This window comes from Myotis brandtii, unplaced genomic scaffold (assembly GCF_000412655.1).
Source record: "Myotis brandtii unplaced genomic scaffold, ASM41265v1 scaffold48, whole genome shotgun sequence".
Lineage (NCBI taxonomy): Eukaryota > Metazoa > Chordata > Mammalia > Chiroptera > Vespertilionidae > Myotis > Myotis brandtii.
In genome coordinates, this window is record NW_005368341.1 from 2,844,501 (window position 1) to 2,868,958 (window position 24,458).

Consider the following 24,458-nt stretch of genomic DNA (forward strand, 5'->3'; position numbering starts at 1 on the left):
AAGCAAGTATGTATTATTCATTTTTATTTCCTAACATCTATTATAAGACCCAGCTTATATAAAGAGTTCAACACAGGTTTTTCTTAATAAATAGCCAGACTGAATTTAAAAACACATAGGAAGGGAAAAGTAGGCTTGAGATACACCCTTGAGACCTGAAAGCCCATAAATTTTCTTTATTTATGGAGTTTCACACAGTAATAAGAAATATCACCTTATTAAGTGGCAATTTTAGTTTCACAACACGGAATAAATTTATTTCACACATTGTAGAAATGCTAGTGAATGCCATCTTTATATGTCATGACAAGAATATCTAAATTCATCAGTAGGACCATTAGTGGCATAACCCACAGCTCCAAGGTGCCAGATGTCCCTGCAGTTTTTATGTAGAGTCACCAATGCCCATATAAAGCTTTTGAAGAATTCAATATGAGGGAAGTACAGTGGGGCCTTGACTTATGAGTTTAATTCCTTCCGTGACGGAGCTCGTAACTCAAATTGCTCGTATGTCAAATCATTAAAGTGAACGAGTGAGACACGTGATGCTGGGCTGATGTTGTGGCGTTCACTGTGACGTTCGCTGCGCCAACTAGCAGTGGGGTATCTGAAGCTGGCTCGTAACCCGAATTTTAGCTCGCAACTCAAAGCAAAAAATTGGCGGAGAGACGGCTCATTTCTCGAAAAACTCGTTAGTCGGGACACTCGTAAGTCAAGGCTCCACTGTAAAAGTAAAATCTGTACACTTGTTAGTACTCTATTTATAATTGTATTAAAATAGTAAATGATTGCTTAAGAAGTTTATGTCTTGAAAAAATACTGGCTAAAATTGAGTCCTTACCCTTAAATGTGAGAATTTGAAATTTAAATATATTTGTAGAATTTCAAACAATTTTATTTATTGACTTACCAGATTATAAGATCTTTGGGGGAGAGGGGAAAGGAGATGTGGACAGAGAATATCTTTTTAATTAACATCATTCAAAAATACTTATAGAAATTCTTGCCTACTAACATTCAAGAGAACTAATGTATTCTAGAATGCACTTTTGGAACATAGACCTTTGAATTAATAACTGAAGCTGTAAGAATGAATGATATCTGTGAGAAACAGAGCTGAGGTTTGAATTTCATGCTGTACAGTAGCTGGAGAAAGAATATTGAGAGCAGGACAAAGATAAGCAGAAGAGTTACCATGTTAGGGAAACCAAGGAAAAAGGGTTTCAAAGGGTGGCACATGCCACCCCCCAAGCAAGGAGAAGGTGCATTGGAAAGAGAGGCCACTGGATTTGTGGCGTTGAGGTGATCTGTGGCTTATGGAAGGCTATAGGAGAAGAAATGCTGGGAGGTTTCTGAATGAAGATGAAACAGTTCTTCTGGGGGAGCGACAGTGGGCAACCAGGCTGGGGAACAGTAGTAGCCAGTTTCTAGCTCTGCTCCAGGTTCATGCCCACATATCTTTCTACCAACAGAATTATCAGTCTCTTTTGGGAGAAAGAACTATACTCCCTATGGAGGAGTAAATGGGGCTGAATTTGGAAAATATCTCATTTTATGTTTTAAAGCTGAAATAGCATGGAAGCTGAAGAACCACCTGTTAATAGGCCAAGGGTGCAAAAGAACTGTGAATTCAAACAAAGGTCCCCAAAGAAGGACACTGAACTTAGATTTTTTTATTAAATCATATTGAATAAATGGTGAAGACTGAACAATTCTGAAGTACCCAATACGATCAAGAACATCAACAAAACCTGTGTGACTGAGCTGGGCTTGGGGCACATCACTTTAACATTGGCATTAGTTAAGAATGTGGCCCTGGCCGGTTTGGCTCACTGGATAGACCATCAGCCTGGGGACTGAAGGGTCCCAGGTTCGATTCCGGTCAAGGGCATGTACCTTGGTTGCAGGTACATCCCCAGTAGGGGGTGTGCAGGAGGCAGGTGATCGATGTTTCTCTCTCATCGATGTTTCTAACTCTGTATCCCTCTCCCTTCCTCTCTGTAAAAAAATCAATAAAATATATATATTTTTAAAAAGAATGTGGCCCTGATATGGTTGCTATATAATTGAGGAGGGTTTGTTAATACAACTATATTCTTCTAATTACTTTGTCAGGGTGATGAAGGAAAGAAAGGGAGCAAAGGAAATCAAGGACAGAGGGGATTTCCGGGACCCGAAGGGCCAAAGGTAAGGTTTTTATACTCTGACTTTTGCTTTGGGGAGCTTGTAATTGTGTCTGGTTTTAATAGAATATTAGATTTCTACTGCAAATTTGATTTCCAATTTCCTCCTCAACAAATACAACCCAAAAACTCCTAAATGAAAAAGGCTTTAGGAAATATTCTATTCCAGACCGCAATAGAATGGAATAAAGGGATTGCATAAAATATGTACTCTTCATTGGAATATTTATGCTTCTAAGAGAGAACCTGCAGTCCTCTCTACTAACAATCAAATATTCAGAAGTTGTGATAAAGTTAGGAGGTACCAATTCTCTGGCATCTTGTTTTGCTGAACAACTTACAAGGTCCTAGACTGAGAGGCAGTGCAGAGGGGATGACGAGCGGGGCTACAGAAGGCAGGAGAGTGGGATTCTTATCCTGCCCCTCCCCAGAACCTTCCGGGCCAATTGTTTCAACCACAGAAAAAAAGTAATAATAGCATCTATTTCACAGGGCTGTTGGGAAGACTAAAACCGTTAATAAAATGCTCAGCACAGTTCCTGGCACATAGTGAGAGTTCAATAATGCAGTTATTTAGAGAGAGCAAAATCAATACTGTGAAATGTGAAATAAGGAGAGACTTATTCCTGATAAACTATCCAGGACAGGAAGCTGAGGGAGAAGTAAAGGAAATTGTGAGGCAAGCAATTAGGTATGTGTTCTGACTTAGCAAGAGAGAATATTGAGATCATTTGGATGTGTCGGGAAACAGAAATGACAAACCTAAAAGAGTTCAGGCCTCTAGGAAGATGCTAATTGTAAAAAGAGATAAGGACCAGACTATTAAAGAACAACTAAAAAAAAAATGGTACTCGCATGATGAGAGCAGGTACAAAACAAAGCATCCCTCGTAGACCAGTGATTCTTTTTTTAAAAAATTTTATTATTGAGAATATTACAGATGGCTCCCACATTCTTCCCTTTGCCACCCTCCACCCATTTCCCATCCCCACACAGGCCTTCACCTGTCTATTGTTTGTGTCAATGAGCTATGCATATATGCTTATAAATTCTTTGGTTAATCTCTTCCTGCCCTCCTTCCTGCCTTCCCTGTGAGATCATCAGTCGGTTTTATGCTTCCATGTCTGTGGTCCTCTCTTGTTTGTCAATTTATTTTGTTCCTTAGAATCCACATATTAGTGAGATCATATGATTTTTGTCTTTCTCTGACTGGCTTATTTCATTTAGCATAATATTGTCCAGGTCCATCCATGTTGTCTCAAAGGGTAAGAGAGCCTTCATTTTCACAGCTGCCTATTGTTCCATTGGGCAAATGTATCACAGCTTTTTTATCCACTCATATACTGATGGGGACTTGGGCTGTTTCCAGATCTTGTCTATTGTAAGTAATGCTACTATGAACATAGGGGTGCGCATATTCTTTCTGATTGGTTTTTCCATTTTTTTAGTATATATTCCTAGAAGTGGGGTCACTGGGTCCATTTTTAATTTTTTGAGGAACCTCTACACTATTTTCCATAGTGGCTGCACCAGTCTGCATTCTCACCAGCAGTGTACTAGGGTTCCCTTTCCTCCACATCCTCACCAGCACTTGTCATTTGTTAATTTGTTGATGGTAGCCATTCTGACAAGTGTGAGGTGACACTTCATTGTCGTTTTAATTTGTATCTCTCTGATGATTAGTGATGTTGAACATTTTTTCATATGTCTGTTTGCCATCTGTATGTCCTTTTTGGAGAAATGGTTATTCAGGTGCTTTGACCATTTTTTAATTGGGTTGTCTTCCTCCTGCTGAGTTGCATGAGTTCTTTGTATATTTTGGAAATTAACCCCTTATTATTGGCAAATATGTTCTCCCATAAAATGGGCTCCCTTTACATTTTGAGGATGGTTTCTTTATATCAAACTATACTACAAAGCCACTGTAATCAAAACAGCCTTGTATTGGCACAAGAACAAGCATATAGATCAATGGAACAGAACAGAGACCCCCAAATCAACCAATGCCATTATGGTCAATTACTATTTGACAAAGAAGGCAAGAGCATACAATGGAGTAAAGATAGTTTCTTTAATAAATGGTGTTGGGAAAACTGGACAGGTACATGCTAAAAAATGAAACTAGACTGCCAATTTACACCAAACACAAGAATAAACTCAATATGCATAAAATACTTAAATGTACGTTATGAAACCATAAAAATCCTAGAAGAAAATATAGGCAGTAAAATCACAGACATCTCACATAGCAGAATATTCACTGATACATCTCCCAGGGCAAGAGAAACAAAAGAGAAAAAAGACAAATGGGACTACATCAACCTAAAAATCTTCGCACAGCAATAGACCAGTGTCCCTCAGAATCCCCCAAAGAGCTTGTTACAAATCCATATTTCTTGGCACCATGCCCAGAGATCTAAGTAGGTGAAGGGGCACCAGTAATATGATTTTCTTAAATAAGTGCCTTCTACTGCAGGTAGTTCAGGCAGCACATGATGAGAAATCCCACTTTATAAGAAATGTGTTATATTACTATTAATAACAGTGACTACTCTTTATGTCTGTTACTCTTATTCAAAGTGAATATTTTTCTGTATTTTTAAATAAAGCTCTTTTTTGATGAAGAACTGCTATATTTGAAAGCACAATCAAATCTTAATACAGGGTCTTTAAAAATGTATACCTTCTAGGAATATAATTATGTATTTAAAAGTACAGTAATTGGTCTCTTAAAAAAAAGTCGAGTAGATTAAATCTGGAAGCATAATTTTGCCCTGGTCTTAGTGAAAAATTTAACAGGTTAATGTTTTATTTCTTTGCCATAGGACTGAACTGGGTGGTTATCTGTTGCCAGAATCCTGGTGTGTCATGTGTCATTGCCTTGTAGCTTTGGAATTAAGGGTGGGCGCATACATGCATTGGCATAATCTGGGCCCCAGTAGGCCAGTGTGCTCAGCTGTCCAACATTTTAGGGACTGAGCAGGAGGCCTCAGCTGTGGCTCAGGGCAGGAGTCATTCATTACCAGTGACTCTCCCAAAGGAGGCAGGAGATCAAATGGTCAGTTCATGATCTTAGAATAGTTCATTTTTTAAGGCAGGAGGAAGCAAACTTTTTTTTCTTTTATTAAATCCTCATGGAGGATATGCTTACTGATTTTAGAGAGAAAGGTAGGGGAAGGGAGGGAGAATGCGGGGTGGGGAGAGGGAGAGGGAGAATAGGGAAGATAGGGGGAGAGAGGGAGAATCATAGATGTGAGAGAAAACATTCATTGGTTGCCTCCTATATGTGCCCCACTGGGGATCGAACCCACGACCTAGGTATGTCCTCTGACCGGGAATTGAACTCACAGTTACTATATGGGACAATGCTCCAACTACACTGGCCAGGGCAGGAGGCGGCAAATTTTTTGGTAGATGTATAGGTAGTAAATATTATAGGCTTTGCAGGCCAAGGAGAAAAATTGAATATATTATATACACTATTTTTAAACAATCATTTAAAAATGTGAAAGCCATTTTTAGCCCCTGGCTGTACAAAGCCAGATGGCAGGTGGGATTTGGCCCACAGGTTGCAGTTTGCTGCACCTGTTCTATATCAGCAGTTTCTAAACTGTTTGATTATGCATCTCTATAGTAAAAAAAATAGTGCTCATACTCCAATATAGTTTTATTTTAATTATAATTTTAATTCATAAACTATCATATTAATGTCATAGGTTTATCTAAATAATTGAAAATTTAAAAGATGAGATAAAAATATATAGTGTAGTCCTAATATTATCTTCTAATAATGCCAAATGGGTCATTTTAAACACCTTGTAGGGATTGTGCACTCTCTTTTAATGATAATTGCTTTGCATAGTGTGTTTTGGGGAGGTAATGATACCTACATCAGAATCACCAGAGGTGCCTCATAAAAATTCATATTCCTGGATCTATTGAATTCATATTCAGCCCCTAGATCTATTGAATTAAAATATTTGGGACTGATCATCAGTAGACAACCAGATAAAGAAGATGTTGAATATACATACAATGGAATATTACTCAGCCATTACAAAGAATGAAATCTCACCATTTGTGACAGCATGGATGAATGTAGAGGGTATTATGCTAAGTGAAATAAGTCAGACAGGTAAAGACAAATACCATATGATTTCACTTATATGTGAAATTTAAAAATAAAATATATAAACAAAATAGAAACAGACTCACAGATATAGAGAACTGACTGATGGTAGGTAGATGGGAGGTGGGTTGGAGGGCTAGGTGAAAATGGTGAAGGGATAAAGAAGTACAAATTGGCAGTTACCAAACAGCCACGGGGAAGTAAAGAACAGCATAGGGAATACAGTCAACAATATTGTAATAACTATGTATGGTGCCAGTTGGGTACTAAAGTTATTGGGGCAATCAGTTTATAAATTTATAAATATTTAACCACTATGCTGTACATCTCAAACTAATATAATATTGAATGTCAACTGGAGTTGGGAAAATTTTTTAAAAAATATCTCTGGGACTGAAACCCTGGATTCTATATTTTTCCAAATTCCTCTGGTGATGGGGAATTTGGTGGGACAAAGATACTGCTTGCTATTTCAAACTGAGTCTTTATTGAGACTCAATATTGAGATACCAAATATTATTGAGAAATGTTTTAATTTTTCTATTTGAAAATAATTTTTTATCATAAGCTCTCTACTTCTAAGATGGGATATGAGACAACTTACAATGGAAGACTGACATACTATGCGCAACATAACAAAATAACAAAGGAAAAAGTTATAAACTATAAGAAACATTATTCATTGACCAAGTATACCCCAAAATTTATGCTGAAGATAATTGTTATAATTGAACAAATATTTTTCTCTGACTTCCCTGGTCTATGACAAAAGGGAAGCACCATGAAGTGTATAATTTTTATTAGCTAATAAAAGCATGCACAAGAGATAAAAATTTTCCTAATACTCAGGAATTAGTTGAGTACATTTATGAAAGGCAGTGAAATCTTAATCATAAATAACTTTAGTCGTGGTTTAACAAAGATGTAAAAATATTTCACATTGGTCTGTAAAATAGACAGGTCATGCTTTTTTAAAATGCTTTGAACACATTTCTATGTTTTTCCTAATATAATTCCTGTATATAGTTTTCTTTTGCTTGAAATGTAATAAGCATTTTTCTCTGCTTTTAGGGTGAGCCAGGGGTTATGGGCCCTGTTGGGATTCCTGGAGCATCAATTCCTGGACCACCTGGACCAAAGGTATGCATTCTTGGGAATATATTTTTTTCTTTTTTCTTAGACAATTGGGAAGGAGGTGGCGGGATTCATGATACCAGTCAGTTAGAATTTTAGTTTTGGAAGAACCCAAGCTATTATGTAGTTCAACCCTGATATATCACAATTAAGCAAACTGAAGGCCAGGAGCAAATATAAGATTAGAAACCAGATTTCTGTTCCTGGTCTTGAACTTGTCACTTTACCTGGAATTACCTCCCCCAAATTCTAGACCTTAGAGCAGGTAAAAATTTACTGCATTTATTCAGAAGAATCTTCTAGGATTTATAATCAGGAAGTGTGACAGAAAAGAAATCTACTCAGATTTGAGAGCATCCCTAGACATTCTCACAGCCTAAACATTTGTGTCAAGTTAGCCACCTCTTATTTCAGTGGCCTTTCTCTAAACCAGCTTAGTAGTTTTTACTGACAGCTTTTATTTACTTAGGATATGAAATTCCTCTCCAGTATATTAGAAGAATGTTCTCTCTCAAGATCTGATAGTGGTAAATTAGGCCCTTTACAAACCACTTTTTTTTGCCCCCTGCCATTGTGGTTTCTCATGCAACCTAAAGTCTGAAACTCATTTCAAATTCATTATTTGAAATGTCCAGGGAGATAGAGGAGGACCTGGAGTGCCTGGATTTAAAGGAGAACCTGGCATTGCTATTCGAGGACCAAAGGTAGGCTTTATTTATGTTCTTTTATTTTTATTTTTTCTGTATGTGAGAGGATGAAAGTAGATTTAACGCATCATAAGTTGATGACGGAGATGGTTCTACTTCCAGGATGTTGTTGAACTCAAATATAAGAATACACTATTCCCTGTAGTAAAAAACCAACTCAACAGATCATTTATTTTTCATAAATGCAGAGGATCATTTATTTTTCCTAAGTGTCATCCATCTTTCTGAGTTATTTTAGACGAAAATGCAAATAATTATAGAAGACAGCTTTAAGTAGTCATTTCTATTTTTCCATGGCAGCAAAACCCAGAACTGCAGCAATATTTAACATTCCAAATGGCAACAAGCACATCCCTGTGTTCATACAGGCTTCAGGGCTCCACAATCAGCACTCAGTAAATGAGTAGCATGTTATGTAGCTTTGAAGCTGGCTTCAGTTCTATCAAAGTGTCTCTTTTAGACAAAAGGTTCAAGTACTAACATCAGTGATCTTCAAACTTCAAAAAAAAAATGTGTGTGTGTGTGTGTGTGTGTGTGTGTTGTCTCTTCTAGACAAAAGGGTTCAAGTACTAACATCAGTGATTTTCAAACTTCAAAAAAAAAGTGTGTGTGTATGTGTGTGTGTGTGTGTGTAATTTCAGAGAGGAAGGGAGTGGGAGAGAGAGATAGAAACATCAATGATAAGAATAATTGATCGGCTGCCTCCTGACTGGGAATCGAACCATAACCTCCTGGATCATAGGTTGATATTCAACTACTGAACCACACTGGCTGGGCCAAGAAAACAAAACTTAGAACCATCTTTGAAATATAATGCAAAACCTATTATATACTGATATAAATTGTAGGGGTTCTTTCTGAAGGTCAAGGAGGATCCTGGCATCATTTTTCTTAATCACGTTAGCAGTCATCCTTGCTAGGGTGACAATCTTCTGGTTTATTGGGGACAGAGGAGGTTCCAGGGATGTGGAAGGTTCAAGCTGAAACAGAGAGTCCCAGACAAACCAGAACAAGATGATAACCTTACTTCCCAGACTTTGAGGCACATGGGAACCCAAGTTATGTACAACTCCAGGAGAAAATCCAAATTTCATAATTAAAACTATAGATACAACCTTGATCAAGAACATTTGGGTGATCATTTTTATACTCTTTGATAACTTCCTGGACCTGTGTATTCCTAGGTTTATGATTTATAGTTGCTTCTCTCTACTTATTTCTTACCATAGAAATGAAGTCCAATTAAATATGCAGCTAGGGTTTATAAGCCCCACCTTATTTTCTACTGATGATCATTGGACATTATTGGTGCTAGTATTTTTGGTGCTAGTAAAGTTATTGCCTCCTCACTCCAAGCATTTTCAAGTCCCTTGTCCTCTAAAGATGCTTTTTCTGTCCTTCTTCCCTAATACATGGGTCTTTAAGCATTTGGGGGGTTAAATGCCTGATGGAAATTTTGTCACATTAATTCAGTTTTTGTGTATTACTTCAGAGAACTCCCAGATCCCCCCGCCCCCAAAAGCCCATTTTAAAACATCAGATTAAGATTTCTGCCCTGATTTATGTTGAATGAGAGACACTTCAAATTGAATCACTTTGCACGACATTTTCTTGAATCCAGTGCCAAGAGGCCAAGTGGCAATATTCCATTGAAAAGTTTGTTGTGATGAGTCCAAAATAAAAACCTGAGAAGGAGCACTTCTCTTCTCCCCATCTCCTGATATTCCTGTGAACATTAGAAGTAACAAGCTAACTAAAATGTTTGCAGAAGAGAAGATAAAGTTCTCTAGGAAAAAAAATGTTTGTAAACTGTTAATGTTTTAACGTCCCCCCACCCCCCAGTGTGGGTGCCAGAGGCTAAATGACAACAGCTGCTGACAATTTGTTATAGGCTTGGCATGTCTAAAGAAAAACTGAAAGCGAATTCTCATTCCAATTTTCTTTCAACTTAACCAGGGAGCAGTTATTGCTTTTTGTTGTGGGCCTGCTCCTTGTGTAAGCATGGAGAGAAACAGACATCTTATTTTGGGACATATTCCATGTGGATGCTTAAAGCTTTAACCTTAATTTAAACACAGTTGGAATAGCATAATAGATTGCTTCTGAGAAGTGACCAGTTTCCTGTAGTTGGAGATACACCAAAGCTCACCTCTCCAGAGACCCTGCTCTTGCTCTCTGTCATACAGCTGTATGCAGTCATCTCGGATTTCTGTGGATGAAAAATAGTAAATTCAGTTTTAATAAGTGACCACATGTGTTCTGAACATGATCATTCTTAAGAAGGTTAATCATGTAAAACCAGTCTCTTAGATTTAATAGGAAAAAAACAGTTATTGCATGAGTGGGGGGTGGAGGGCAATGGGGGGATAAGGACACATATGTAATACCTTAATCAATAAAAAAACATAAAAACAGTTGTTGCATTCATGGTTTTCAAAACACTTTTAACTTTCTATAGAGCACTCGGTAATGGTTCATATATATTATTTCCTACATGCATTCCATGATTCCCACCACATAAAAGGAGTAAGACTTATGAAGAGATAATGAGTTACCATATGTGATAGGATTTCCTTCTAAACATATCCAAATCATTCCTTTTGCACATATCAAATCTACTTCTGACATATTGAGTTGGTAGTGTGCTCACGTTTTACCAGGTGTCCCACAGTTTAGTCTTATGATATCACCTGGTGTTGGGATTTATCCAGGGTGCCCAAGGCCCGCGAGGACCAGTGGGTGCTCCAGGACTCAAAGGCGATGGCTATCCTGGTGTGGCTGTAAGTTTGGGCATTGCTTTTATCTCTTTCCTTCTTCCCTGCCTTCCCTCCCTTTCTCCTTGTTTCCTTCTTCTTGCCCTCCCTTCATCATTCCTTTCTCTCTCTCCCCCTTTTTGCCTCCATCTGCCCTCCCCTTCCCTTCCTTCTTTCTTTCTTCCTTCTCCTCCTCCCTCCCTCTTTTTCTTTTCTTCTTTTCTTTTCTTTTTTTCTTCTCTTTTCTTTTCTTCTTTCTTCCTTTTCTTCTTTCTTCCTTTTCTTCTTTCTTCCTTTTCTTCTTTCTTTCTTTCTTTCTTCTTTCCTTTTCTTCTTTCTTCCTTTTCTTCTTTCTTCCTTTTCTTCTTTCTTCCTTTTCTTCTTTCTTCCTTTTCTTCTTTCTTCCTTTTCTTCTTTCTTCCTTTTCTTCTTTCTTCCTTTTCTTCTTTCTTCCTTTTCTTCTTTCTTCCTTTTCTTCTTTCTTCCTTTTCTTCTTTCTTCCTTTTCTTCTTTCTTCCTTTTCTTCTTTCTTCCTTTTCTTCTTTCTTCCTTTTCTTCTTTCTTCCTTTTCTTCTTTCTTCCTTTTCTTCTTTCTTCCTTTTCTTCTTTCTTCCTTTTCTTCTTTCTTCCTTTTCTTCTTTCTTCCTTTTCTTCTTTCTTCCTTTTCTTCTTTCTTCCTTTTCTTCTTTCTTCCTTTTCTTCTTTCTTCCTTTTCTTCTTTCTTCCTTTTCTTCTTTCTTCCTTTTCTTCTTTCTTCCTTTTCTTCTTTCTTCCTTTTCTTCTTTCTTCCTTTTCTTCTTTCTTCCTTTTCTTCTTTCTTCCTTTTCTTCTTTCTTCCTTTTCTTCTTTCTTCCTTTTCTTCTTTCTTCCTTTTCTTCTTTCTTCCTTTTCTTCTTTCTTCCTTTTCTTCTTTCTTCCTTTTCTTCTTTCTTCCTTTTCTTCTTTCTTCCTTTTCTTCTTTCTTCCTTTTCTTCTTTCTTCCTTTTCTTCTTTCTTCCTTTTCTTCTTTCTTCCTTTTCTTCTTTCTTCCTTTTCTTCTTTCTTCCTTTTCTTCTTTCTTCCTTTTCTTCTTTCTTCCTTTTCTTCTTTCTTCCTTTTCTTCTTTCTTCCTTTTCTTCTTTCTTCCTTTTCTTCTTTCTTTCTTTCTTTCTTTCTTTCTTTCTTTCTTTCTTTCTTTCTTTCTTTCTTTCATTCATTCTTCTTTCAAATACTGCAAACAAAGTTGCTCACTCTCTCCCTTATCATGCCATCTAGGGACCTCGAGGATTACCAGGACCTCCGGGACCAATGGGTTTACGTGGAGTGGGGGACACTGGAGCAAAGGTGAGATTTTAAAGTAGGTAACATGGTAGCTTCTAGAGGGACATGATTTTGGTATTTTTTTAAATCAGGCATGATAGAAGAGTAGGGGTATCTAAAGAATTGATAAAGTTATTAATCCTCATCCATGGACTTCCTGGGGACCTTGCACTAATTTGAACAGGTAGCTTAACATTATGGTTTTTCTCTTGCTTTCCTTGTGACAATCCTCACGTCCCTTTGCTTTGTCTTCCTGCACCGAGATCAGTCGGTCCAGAGCCCTCTTCGCTTTCCTAGGTGCCCTCATCCAGTTCCATGGCTTTAACCACTAGCCACGTGCCAATGGCATCCCAATTTCTATTTTCCCTGCTCTAAGCTCTGGTCTCACACCTCTGGTTTCTTCCACACAGCTCCTCTCAGATTTCTCAGTCTCTCCAACCTGACATCCAAATAGAACCTTTGCTTTTCACCTCGTAAGGTTGTAAATGGCACTCCCATGCACCCCACGCTGATGTGATGACACCTGAGTCGTTCTTGGTCCCTTCTTTTCCCCCTCCTTCCTCCACGTCGAGCCCCATGGTAAATCCTGTCAGTCCTACCTTCAAAACATATCTCGACTCTGGCTGGTTTTCTCCTGCTGCTTCCACCCGGGAAGACTGCCTGGGCTATTAAAATAGCCTCTTCACTGGTCTTCCCTCTTTACCTCTGGCCTTCTATTACCTAGTGGGCAGAGGGCTCTTTTACAACCGTAAATCAGATCCTATCTCTTTCCTTCTCAAAAAACACTCTGGTGGCTTCTCTTTGTGCTAAGAACAAGCTCCAGCCACTTTCCATGGCCTATGAGGCCCTTCACGACCTGACCGCAGCTCCTGCCCCTTCCTCTCTTGCTGCCAATGCCCCCCCCCCGCCCCCACCCCAAGCCACACTACACACTGCTTCAGGCCATCCCTGCTTCCAGGCCTTGGTTCTGTCAGGATGGTTCACCTCCCTCACTACCCATTCAAAAGCAATCATCTTTCTCTCCCCTCTCTTCCTCCCTCCCTCCTCATCACTATAATATCCCTTTGTGTATTTCCTACATAGCAGGTATCACTTTCTGAAATCACCTTGCTCATTGCCTGCCTTGCATACTCCATAAGAGTAAGTTTTCTGAATGCAAGCTCTTGGTTTTGTTCCCTGCTAAATTCCCCGCCCCAGAACTAGGTGTGCCACCCAATAGGAGCTTTATAACATGTTGAATGAATGGAAAATGAATGAATGATCAATATTACCCCAAAGAGAGCATTTTTCCTTAGAATACACCAACTCAGTATTTTTTTTTTTTTAGTTGTGATACCAGTTTATTCCTGGGAGGATGTCCGGGCAGCATCCACTTACTCTGCCACCATTTTTAATCTCCTTAAAATCATTTTTCTTGAAATATTAATGTTTATTATTATATTTAAAATAGTTTTTCTTGAAAACAACTCAGTTTTTTTTAATGCGTCCAGGTCATGAGGGAGAGATGTTGTAAGTGCTCAATGTCAACGTTTTGCCTTTTTTTTTTTTTGGTCTCTGCCCCATCACTTAGGAGTGACCACACCTTGAGACTGCTTCTGTGTGAGGAATGAGGCAGGCGTTCTCTGTCCTCTCCCGGTAGAATGAGAGATTGAACACCCATGGCACTAAGTATCCTGTCCCAAGGAGATCTGTCCGTCAGGGTGATCATGAGAGTCCAGGAGAGGCTTGTCTGAAAGTGCCTGTTAGACTGTGCAGAGCAGACACCCCCAGGTGCTTTGATCAGGATCTGGCTTGTTCAGACTAAGGACTGACTCTGATCCTCTACACACCTCGGCAGTGCAGGGACCTTACTGAGTTTAGGTATTGTAGTATTTTTTTTTCTTTAAGGCAAAGTATCTGTCAAATGCTAAAATGTAAACATAGAAAGAGAAAAGAATTTTTTTGTTTTTATACCACATATTCCTTTAGTTAGAAAAATAGAAGCTTATTCCTATTTATAGTGAGGCATGAGATAAAATCTGTTAAATATATACTGGAATGTATTTGTATTCCAATGGAATTGTATGATCATTTACATTTCCAGAGTAGATTATTGTAAAGATTTTATGTAAGTATATATTGATTATGTTAACTATGCTATTACATTACTATCTTACTGTGAGCAATAATAATTAGGCACAGATAGAGAACATTTAAAAATTTGATTCCTGTGAATGTTCACTGTCAGATTATTTAACATGTAGACTAAAACATTTACTAAATGATTTCATATACGGCTTTTCTCTAAGTCCCTTGTATTTATTTCCATTTACATTTCAAGGGTGGAAAATCAAGGAAAACACTGTTCTTTCTAAATTTTATCCTGCCTATTTTTTGTAACAGTCAACATGTTGCCAGAAGCTGTATCTTAAGTGAAATAGTATCTCTGTGAGCCCACAAGGGGGGCTGAGTGGAAGCAGCAGCCTATAGCTCACTTCCAGCTGAAGGGAGAAGAGAGCATCAGCCAGGACCTGCCTCTCTCCGCCCACCTCCCTCTCTGCTGCCTTTTCCTTCTCTCTGCTGCCTGTTTCTGTCGATGTGGGGGAAATTAAGTTATCCTGGCAAACTAGCCCTGGAGGGCCATGTCAGGAGCGTGAGCTAGTCTTAGAATCCAAGGACTTGGATCAATCATTTGAAAATACAGGAAATTTTAAAGGCAAACATCAGCTTTTCATAACTTTCAAAACCATCTCTCCTCTTTTAAAGAAGCCTTCACATCTCTATGTGGCCTTTTCTCTTTTTTTCTAAAGAAAACTTGGATGCATGCGCACGCACACACGAACAGAAGCTGGGGTGTGGGCATGAGTGGGGGGATAGGGGGTAACATGGGGATAAGGACACATATGTAATAACTTAATCAATAAAAAAATAAAAACAAAAAAAGAAATAAAAATGTAAAGAAAAGCAAGAGAAAAAAAAGAAAAGAAAGGAAAATATTCAGAGAAGTCTAATTCCCATTTAACTTTGTCCTTCTGGGTTGGCAGAGTGAAGGTGAAACTCTCAAACTACTTAGAGTTGTTAGTGGTAGCAGAAGTACAGGACTTAAGTGTGTGCAAAATTTCTCTCCTTCCATTTTGACTTTTAAAACGGCAGAGAAATCATATTATGTGTGTGTAGTTGTATAGACATATATAGCTGATATGTTTTTCATTAAAACTCTGTGTAGTCACCTTAAAGTACTGGCCTTAGGGCATTAACTTATAAAACAAATGTGTTTGGAAATGAGGAAACCATTAAGGTTGACTATTAATTTATGGTGGGCTTTTGTGATATTTGGTTAAGGTCACACATGTTTAGCATATGACACAGACATTTGAATCAAAGCTTCTATGTTTCAAAACATATAAAAGCCAGGCCCTGACTTCTTGCACCCTTGTGGTGCTCCAGGGCAAATTCCTTATGACATCAGTGGCTATAGCACTTCTATATACATTACCTTGAATTTAATCCAAGTTTTGACAAGGGCTTCTGAGAGATTTCTAAAATTCTTGTAAAAATTACAATTTCAAGGTAAAAGCAGATATAGTTTTAAAATCCATGTTGGAAACATGCCCTGAAGAGGAACAGACAATTGGTTTCTTGCTAAGTGGGATGCACTCATCCAGTGCCCTGACTCCTGGACTCACATTCCCTGCTCCTCTATGGGGAAGTCAAGTTCAAAGATCCTATGTAACACTGCCTGCATTTCTGTACTGGACCCTAGAGACTAGAAGGACCCTTTGTGATTTGGGGACAATCATTATGTAAATCTCATTTCCCTTTGAGAAACTCAGATAACTCCCCCTCCCCGTATTTTCACCCCCAAAGACTATTGAGATGCATATTGTCCCAGGGTGATCACTGACATCTCTGAGGGTAAGAGTTTGTTCTTGGCCTCTTAGAAGAGGAATGAGTGCAAGGACTGGCTCTCCAGAGCTCCATAAAGGCAGGTGCATCCCCCCATGTCCCTCTCTGAGCTCTTTCAGCCCCTTCAGTGTGCTAGTTCCTCACAGAGGAAGCATGGTCCAAAGCTCTGGGGGTGCTGAGCTCAGGCCAGTTCTTGCACAGAGCAGATCAAACCTGGCATTGGGGGCCCTCAAGGGACCTCTTGCCCATCGAGTGGTTGGAATAAGGTCTGTGGGCAGAAAGACTTGTTGGGTTGTTGTTATTATTACTGTACATTACCTAAATATTATATATTAATACTATCTAAATATTTCCAGAATATTGTGACATTTTTAAACAACCCACTTATTTTATAGATGAGGAAATCAAGAACTATAAAGACTGAACAATTTTCCCCTTTGTAACATAAACAGTTTTGATACTACATTGTGTTTGTGTATGAGAGGGACACTGAATATGAATGAATGGGTGAAAGACTAAATGGATGAAGAAATCAGAGCAGAAAGAATGGCTTGGCCTGATCTATAGGTGCTCAGTCCCCAGAGCTGTCCATCTTCTGACTATCACGGCACCATGTAGTGTTCAGTTGGATTGTTTCTCTTTCCAGTCTAGCTTTTCCATCGTCATGACTTAAATGATGAAAACATTAAAGGGAAGCATAAACCTAAACCCCAAAGAGTTAAACATTTTTCAAAAGCTTTAAATGTTTAACTATTGTAAATGCATGCTTTATTTGACAAAAGTGGCCCATAGTCATAAATTAAAATGCAAGTCTATGTGAAATTCCACTGAGTACCATTATTCTAAAAATGTTCCCAGCATCTGAATCGCTCCTCTGTTCTCTGCAATGGCTCACATATGTGCATACCACCAACAGGCAGTGGCGGAACAGAGAAGCGATTCACACAGAGCTGCATTCGGAATTTGTAGATTCCATCGGCAGACATGGAGTGGACAAGGAACTCCATTTTGAACAGTGTCTGACAAGGAGGGCTGGCCTAGGACACAGACTTCATGATAATGAAGTTAAGGGTCCACGATTCCAAATTGGAGTCGAAGAAACCCACCTCCCAGAACTTGACTGCAAAATTGCTACAGGCAGAACAATCAGCTCGAAAAAAAACAGGACTAATTAAAGCCAGAGACATATCAAATTTAAATGCCAGACGATTTGACCTTTAGATTTCAGCAAAGGTCACATTCAAGCCAGGAAAACTTGACTAGGTGACTTTTCAAGGTTACTTCCCCATTCAGTTCTATGCATGATTGCTAAAATCAGAGCTGCACTCCAGGCGATGTTATGATTTTCAGTATTGCTTTTCTCTCTGCTGTTTTCCTAGCTCTGCATTTCTCTCCCCAAGAGCACACACTTACGTTCCCTTCAGCCCTGGAGACACATGCTAAGTCTTCTTAACATTCTCCACCCATGCCACCATCAATATATTTTTATTTTTCATCATGCAGACTGGAGGAAATTTCCCCCAGTGGAAAATTATATTGAATATCAGTACAAGAGAGCCTTTTCTCCTCCATGTCACTAGGGGATAGTGTCAGTGTTTCTATTTTCAAGGTTTCAAACTCAGCTAAATAAGACTTTCCCTCTCCAATGAGATTCTTGGCACAGGAGAATCATTTGCTCATCTTTAATGAGGTGATTTTGAGAAAAGGAAGAGACAATCAACAACAAATCTTCTAAATCCTAAAGCAAGTTTTTAAAATTATTATGGGCATTGATTTACTGCTGCTTTGGAGTATTAAATTTCTAGAAGATAAGTTGATTTGAAGAACTGAAATTATTTTAAATATTTTGAAATTCAAATCTGGGAAAAGACACTAAAAGAAATGTTATGTTGATTTGAGTGTGGGTTTTTTCCCTAGCATCTTCTTAATCATTTTCTCATCCCGATATTTTGAAATTCAAATCTGGGAAAAGACACTAGAAGAAATGTTATGTTGATTTGAGTGTGGGTTTTTTTCCCTAGCATCTTCTTAATCATTTTCTCATCCCCTTGATATCTGTGCTGGTAATTGTTACTGTCTCCCTTTTCAGCATGTGTCAGTGAGAAGTGACTGGGGGATATGACAATGGCCAGTCAATAATCAATACACATGGTCAAAGTCTGGGTTGTTTGTCCATAAGCTTAGAAGAAGGACTCTAAAATTTTCATTGACATTGTGACAATACAAGTGAGATATTCAAGAGTTACTAAACCATTGCATATGCTCATTACATCATTCAGTCCAGAATGGTACTAATGTTTGTGGTAGTTGGAGCTTAATAGTTATATCTTAATGTTATTTAAAAGCCAGAAAGAAAGAAACATTAAGCAGCTGCTAATCATCACGTTGACTTCTACCTTATTTTAAAACTCAAGCATTCCTTATTTTCATCATTTAGTAGAATCTTCAGTGTACCGTTCCTTGAAAAATTCTCAAGAAGATAATTCTTTTCACAGTAAATTTAATTTGTTTTTTATTGTCCCCAAAGTAAACAATAAAAGCACAAAATCTCCTTTAGAACAACTGCAACTTGCTTCTACAGTCTTCTCAAAGAGTGACAGGGATTTAATTGACACAGATGGAGAAATAATGATGAAAACCTTATTAAGGTGTGTGGGGAACAGGGAGGGAGAGATAGTCTAATGGGCAATTTTGTCTGTACGAGCACTATCTTCTCAAATGTTATATTTCAGTCTTATAAAATATAACAGTCTGTCTCCTTATCACTACTCTGCTTGAGACCTCTGCCACTTGTTAGCTGTGTGACCACAGCAAGTCATTTAATCTCAGTGAGACTTAGCCTCCTCATCTTTGATTTGGGATAAGGATGTCTACTTCACAGGGTTATTCTGAGAAATTAATAGAATTGTGTCTATAAAACATTTTTATAAATTCTAACCTACGAGAGTAGTAGAAGTAAAAGGAGTAGTAATAGCAGTCATAGTATGCATTTTCCTGCCAAATCAAGTATATTGCAATTGGATAAAAAGAATAAGAATTTGTGTAGGCAGGAAATCTGGAATGAGACCAATTAAAACATTGGGGTAAACCACAAAATTGAGGAATGGCAATGGAGGGAAAATGGAAAGGGAAGCCTCAGACAGCTGGGTACTTTGCAGATTGTGTGGGCCTCTTAGGAATCTTATAATCAGGATATTTTCCTTCTTCTCCTTGAGAGAGTGTGAGGGACTCAATGTAGGGAAAGAACTTTCACAGCCACATAGCCATGTGTTTGCATTAAGTGGCAGCTGGAGGAAAGTCCATGGAGAAGTTAGCATATTTCATCCAGCCCCAGCCGAAGATGAGAGATGAACTCTGGAGTCAAACCTTGGTTTGAATTGCCTCTGGCTGCATGGTTTTGGACAAATCATGTATTTATATCATTTTCCTTATTTGTAAATTGGAGTAAGTTCATGTTCATAGGATCACATAAGATAATGAATGAAAAGTACCTGCCATGTAATGAACTTAATACATTTTAATTATTATTTATTTTATTATTAATCATAATAGTTTTAAGATGAACCAAAGCAAAGATTTACCAATGAGAAAATGAATAATCATGATAGTGCTTTTGCTTTTTTCTTTTAAAAAGTAAAAGACTCAGTAAAGTGATTACTAGAATTATTATAATATTATGTATGATTTTAAAGGGGTTGAAATTAATCACTCTGCAAGGTTATGCTCTAAGTAAAACCTTCACCAAATCATTTGTTAAGTTCACATATACAAGTACTGCAGATGGTCCTAAACTTGACCATTTCCTGTCAAAATGAAAGGAGTGTCTCGTCTAGAATCCCTTTTGTGGGCCAAACGGAAGCTGTAGGCAACCTAATAGTTGTTCTTTTTTGAGAGAGTGGAAGTGGCAAGGAGGGGTAGGACTTAAGGCTCTTAAGCTATGGTCTTATGAAATTGATGGGTGTAGCTACAAATGCCAATTCCACAACTTGCTTTCTGGTTTACTCCTTGTCTCCTAATGCAAGGGCTCCCTCTGCAGGCTCCAACAACCCTCGGATTCTGCATGGGAAGCTAAGTCCAGCTATGCAAGTGCCTGTTGCAATTCTTTTTACTTGTGAGTGTTGGCTGTACCCACTGACAACAAAACTGAAATGTCATGGTAAATACACTCCTTCGGTTCCATGGGTGCTGCACTGTGGTGTAACTGCTGCTATTAAGTGTGAAGTGAGTCCTAACAACACTCCTCTTATACACATCCACCTAGCTGTGTGTTGTAGCCTAGCATGGGCACGCGGCACACAGAACAAACGGCAGGATGCATTTTAAAGACCCCACGTAGTAGAAAGACACACCTCTGTGGACTCACACAGCCCATTAAATGCCTGATATTCCCATCAATTGAAAAGTATGGTACATATATATACCAAGGAATGACCCTGGTCCTATGTTGCTGACCAACTCTAACATCTGCAGTTTGTGTTTCAATTTGATTTAAGGTCTATCAGTCTCATAAAAGCCTCTTTTAGATTATGTTCACATAAAGATTCAAAAGAATACTTTGATAGATAAAACAGCGATATGTCAACAATTATATGAATAAGAATGGACTTGTTCAAGGTAAACATTTCAGTACCACATATAACATGGGACCACACCCTTATAAAGCTCATTTGCCAAAATTCAAGTATAAAAAGGGCAATAATGTGCCCACAGGGTCAGCTATGCTATTGCATTCAGCCCCAGACATTTTAAAATATATTTTATTGATTTTTTTACGGAGAGGAAGGGAGAGAGATGGAGAGTTAGAAACATTAATGAGAGAGAAACATCGACCAGCTGCCTACTGCACATCTCCTACTGGGGATGTGACCTCAACCAAGGTACATGCTCTTAACCGGTTGAACCTGGGAACTTTCAGTCCGCAGGCCGACGCTCTATCCACTGAGCCAAACCGGTTAGGGCCAGCCCCAGGCATTTTTAAATGGTGAGGGTTATGGGGAACTAAATAAGAGAACAAAAGAATAACAATAATAAACTTGATGAGAGTGGCCTAAGGTAAACTCACAACTTCAACTATTTTTCCCACTTGGTTTCCCATCTGGGATGTGTGTGTGTGTGTGTGTGTGTGTGTGTGTGTTTATGTGTGTGTTAGTATGATAAATACAATTTGAGACAGCAGTGTTTACTAAAATCCATCACAAGAAAAGTATCATGAACTAAATAGAGTGTCAAATTCTTTCCTAAAAGAAATACTACTTTATTAACAATCTCCATCTGCCTTCTTCCTCTTCCTCTTTGCCCACCTTTCTATCTTTAAAATCTTATTTTCTTCTCCTGGTTAGGGATGAACATCACAGTAACCTTTTCTTACCCTCACTGGTGAGATATTTATGTGGTATTATTCATGGATTTTATAAAGATATTATCAAAAACATTATGAAAATTATTAAGCACATACAAAAGCAGAAACACTAGTAAATTCTCATTTACCTATCACACTTCTTCAACAATTACCAACCTCTGGTCAACCTTTATCTGTATCCCCCATTCTGTGCAGGAGGCAGCTGGTAGATGTTTCTCTCTCATTAATGTTTCTAACTCTCCATCCCTCTCCCTTCCTCTCCGTAAATCCCAGCAAATCCCAGACATCACCCATATAGAGCTTTAGCATTTGTCTCCCTAATATAAGAGCTATTTAAAAACAAACCAACAACACATTACTGCTATACCATTAGCAAAACTAAAAAATATTAATAGCAATTACATAGTATCACCCAATTTCTAACATTAAACTTTCCCAGTTTGTCTTATAAATTTATGATAGTTTTTTTTGTTTGAATTGGAATCCAAACAATGTCCACACATTACATTTGAATTTGCATCTCTTTTTAAAATCAAAGGTTACATATCTTTCATTTTTTCTTTTCACTTTCTTAGTGGATGGTGTCTTTGTCCTTGAGGATTTTGCTGATGGTATCCTTATGGTGTTGTTCAACATGTTTCTCCATCCTCTCTTGCTTTTGTTTGTTTGTTTGTTTTTGGTAGTTAGATTTAGACACCTGCCAGAATCAGATTCAGCTTTCCCTTAGCTAGAATATGTCATAGGTGGGGCCATATAGTCCCATTGTATCACATCAGGTGTCTAATCTCATCATGGAAGCATAGAGAAACATGAAAGAGGAATTCATTGTATCTGGGTGGGGTTGAGAGTGACCAGGCAAAGAAGACCATTATTTTTTGACAAAACATTTAATGATTATGGATAAAATCTACTTAACTATGTTTACTACTTTACTTAATTGTGCTCTGTTTTGCCAGAGGGACTCTAATGTAGCAAGTGTGTGAATCAGTCAGGTGTAGTTGGAGACCTTCACTGGGTGAATTTATAGATGCTCCCTTTAAAGGTACTTCAGAGGTACTCCAGAAAAGAGAGATGATAGAAATGTAGGTAAGACAAGACAAGACATAAAATGTATGTATTGTATTCTTGGAACTCTTGATGATCAGAGTGATCATTTAAGTGAGGAGAAACTTGGGGCCACTCAAATGTGGGAGTCAGGAGAGAGGTATCTATCTATATATAAAAGGCTAATATGCTAAGTGTCCGACTGTCCGACCAGTTGCTATGACACTCACTGACTACCAGGGGCAGACGCTCAACACTAGAGCTGCCCCCCGGTGGTCAACCTCCCTCGGCCCCTCCCCCCAACCAACCTCCTGCAGCTCTGGTTGCTGGCCAGGCTGAGGGACCCACCCGTGTATAAATTCGTGCACCAGGCCTCTAGTTAAAGAGATAATTAGTACCAATGGTCTCAAAAGCAGTTAAGTAGTAACAGAAAGAGATAGAGACTGGAGACCAGAATCATGAAAGTGGTATGGAAGCAAAAGGAAAATATGTAATATAAAAATAGAGATGAAAAGAATCAAGTCAGTAATAAAGTATCATTTAAAGTTTTCCTCACTCTTTTAAGGCTTGTTTCCTCTAGAAGGATTTTAAGGCTTGTAAGTAAAAAGTAAAGGATAAGCTGTTTTTCTAAATAAACAATTTCATCATTTCTTAAAATCTATGAATTTTGCACTGTTGAAAGCTATAAAGTATTTAGCTCCTAACAGGACATGGACAAAACAAGACCCAGAGCAAAGCGCTTGGGAGATCTAGGTTCAAAGCCTGGCTCTGGTCCTTTTTTTAAAAAAACAAAAATAACTTTATTGACACATTTAATATATCATAGAATTTATTTCTAGTGTACAATTCAATGACTGTTTAGCAAATTTAGCAAGTTCTACAGCCATTACCATAAATCAGTTTTTGAACATTTTCTTCTCTTGAGTGAGATCCCTCATGCCCATTTATAGTTAATCCTATCCCTGGCCCTAGGCAACCACTGATTTATTGTCTCTATAGATTTGTCTTTTCTGGACATTTTACATAAATGAAATCAAACAATATGTCTGGCTTCTTTGACTGCAAATAATGTTTTAGGGTTCATCCATGCCAAAGCATGCATCTGTAGCTCATTCTTCTTTATTGCTGAATATCCCACACTTTGTCTATCCATTTACCAGTTGATTGACATTTAGGTTGTTTCCAGTTTGGAACTGTTATGAATAATTCTGCTAAGAGCATTTGTATGTACGTCCTGGTATGGACATATGTTTTCATTTTCCTTGGGTGTTTACCTAGGAGTGAAATTACTAGATCATAAGGTACATTTATGTTGAACTTTTAAAGAAATTGACTGCCAAACTGTTTTCTAAAGTGGCTGTACCAGCAAAATATGAGAGTTCCTATTTTTCCAAATCCTCCTAATTCTGCCTCTTAATAGTTATGCAGCCTTGAGCAAACTTTGGTTTCCTCTTTAGCAAAATGAGTGGCATAGAATGTTAACATTTGCTAAGTGCCTACTCTATGCTAGACTCTGTGATAGGAGCACTCACATTCTTAGTCTCACCTCATTTTCCTCCCCATGAAATGTAGAGATGATTTTCTGTGTATCTGCGTATCTGACTGAGGCCCAGAGGAGGTAGGTAAGTTAGTCATCATTGTGATACACGATGGTTGAAATACTAAATTATATCAAATAACATATATGAAGAGGCCTAGTAAAGTGTTAGGCACATAGAAGGTGGCTAATGAAGAGATTTTTATTTCTCTGCTTCTTCCCATCATCATTCACGTCTCTGATAAGTCTAACCACAGGACCTGACTTACCCTAACCAGGTCTCACCATCTTTCTGATGATAGTCGCCTGTTATGAACCTGTCACTCTTTGGAGAATCTGAAAAGCCTTTATAGAATTTATCCGGCAGTCACAGCCTCCCTAGAGGCAGAAGCATCACAGAGCCAATTCCAACCCAAATAGCATAATCT

General features: G+C 38.2%; 1 protein-coding gene across 1 annotated transcript in view; it reads left to right on the plus strand.

Annotated features, from left to right (window-relative positions):
- Positions 1–24,458, plus strand: part of COL28A1 (collagen, type XXVIII, alpha 1) — a 141,181-nt gene that overhangs the window by 66,315 nt on the left and 50,408 nt on the right. Inside the window, exons 20-24 of the mRNA XM_005876149.2 lie at positions 2,116–2,187; positions 7,384–7,452; positions 8,082–8,150; positions 10,865–10,933; positions 12,161–12,229. Of these exons, the coding sequence (XP_005876211.1) occupies positions 2,116–2,187; positions 7,384–7,452; positions 8,082–8,150; positions 10,865–10,933; positions 12,161–12,229 (348 nt within the window). The remainder of the gene's footprint in view (positions 1–2,115; positions 2,188–7,383; positions 7,453–8,081; positions 8,151–10,864; positions 10,934–12,160; positions 12,230–24,458) is intronic.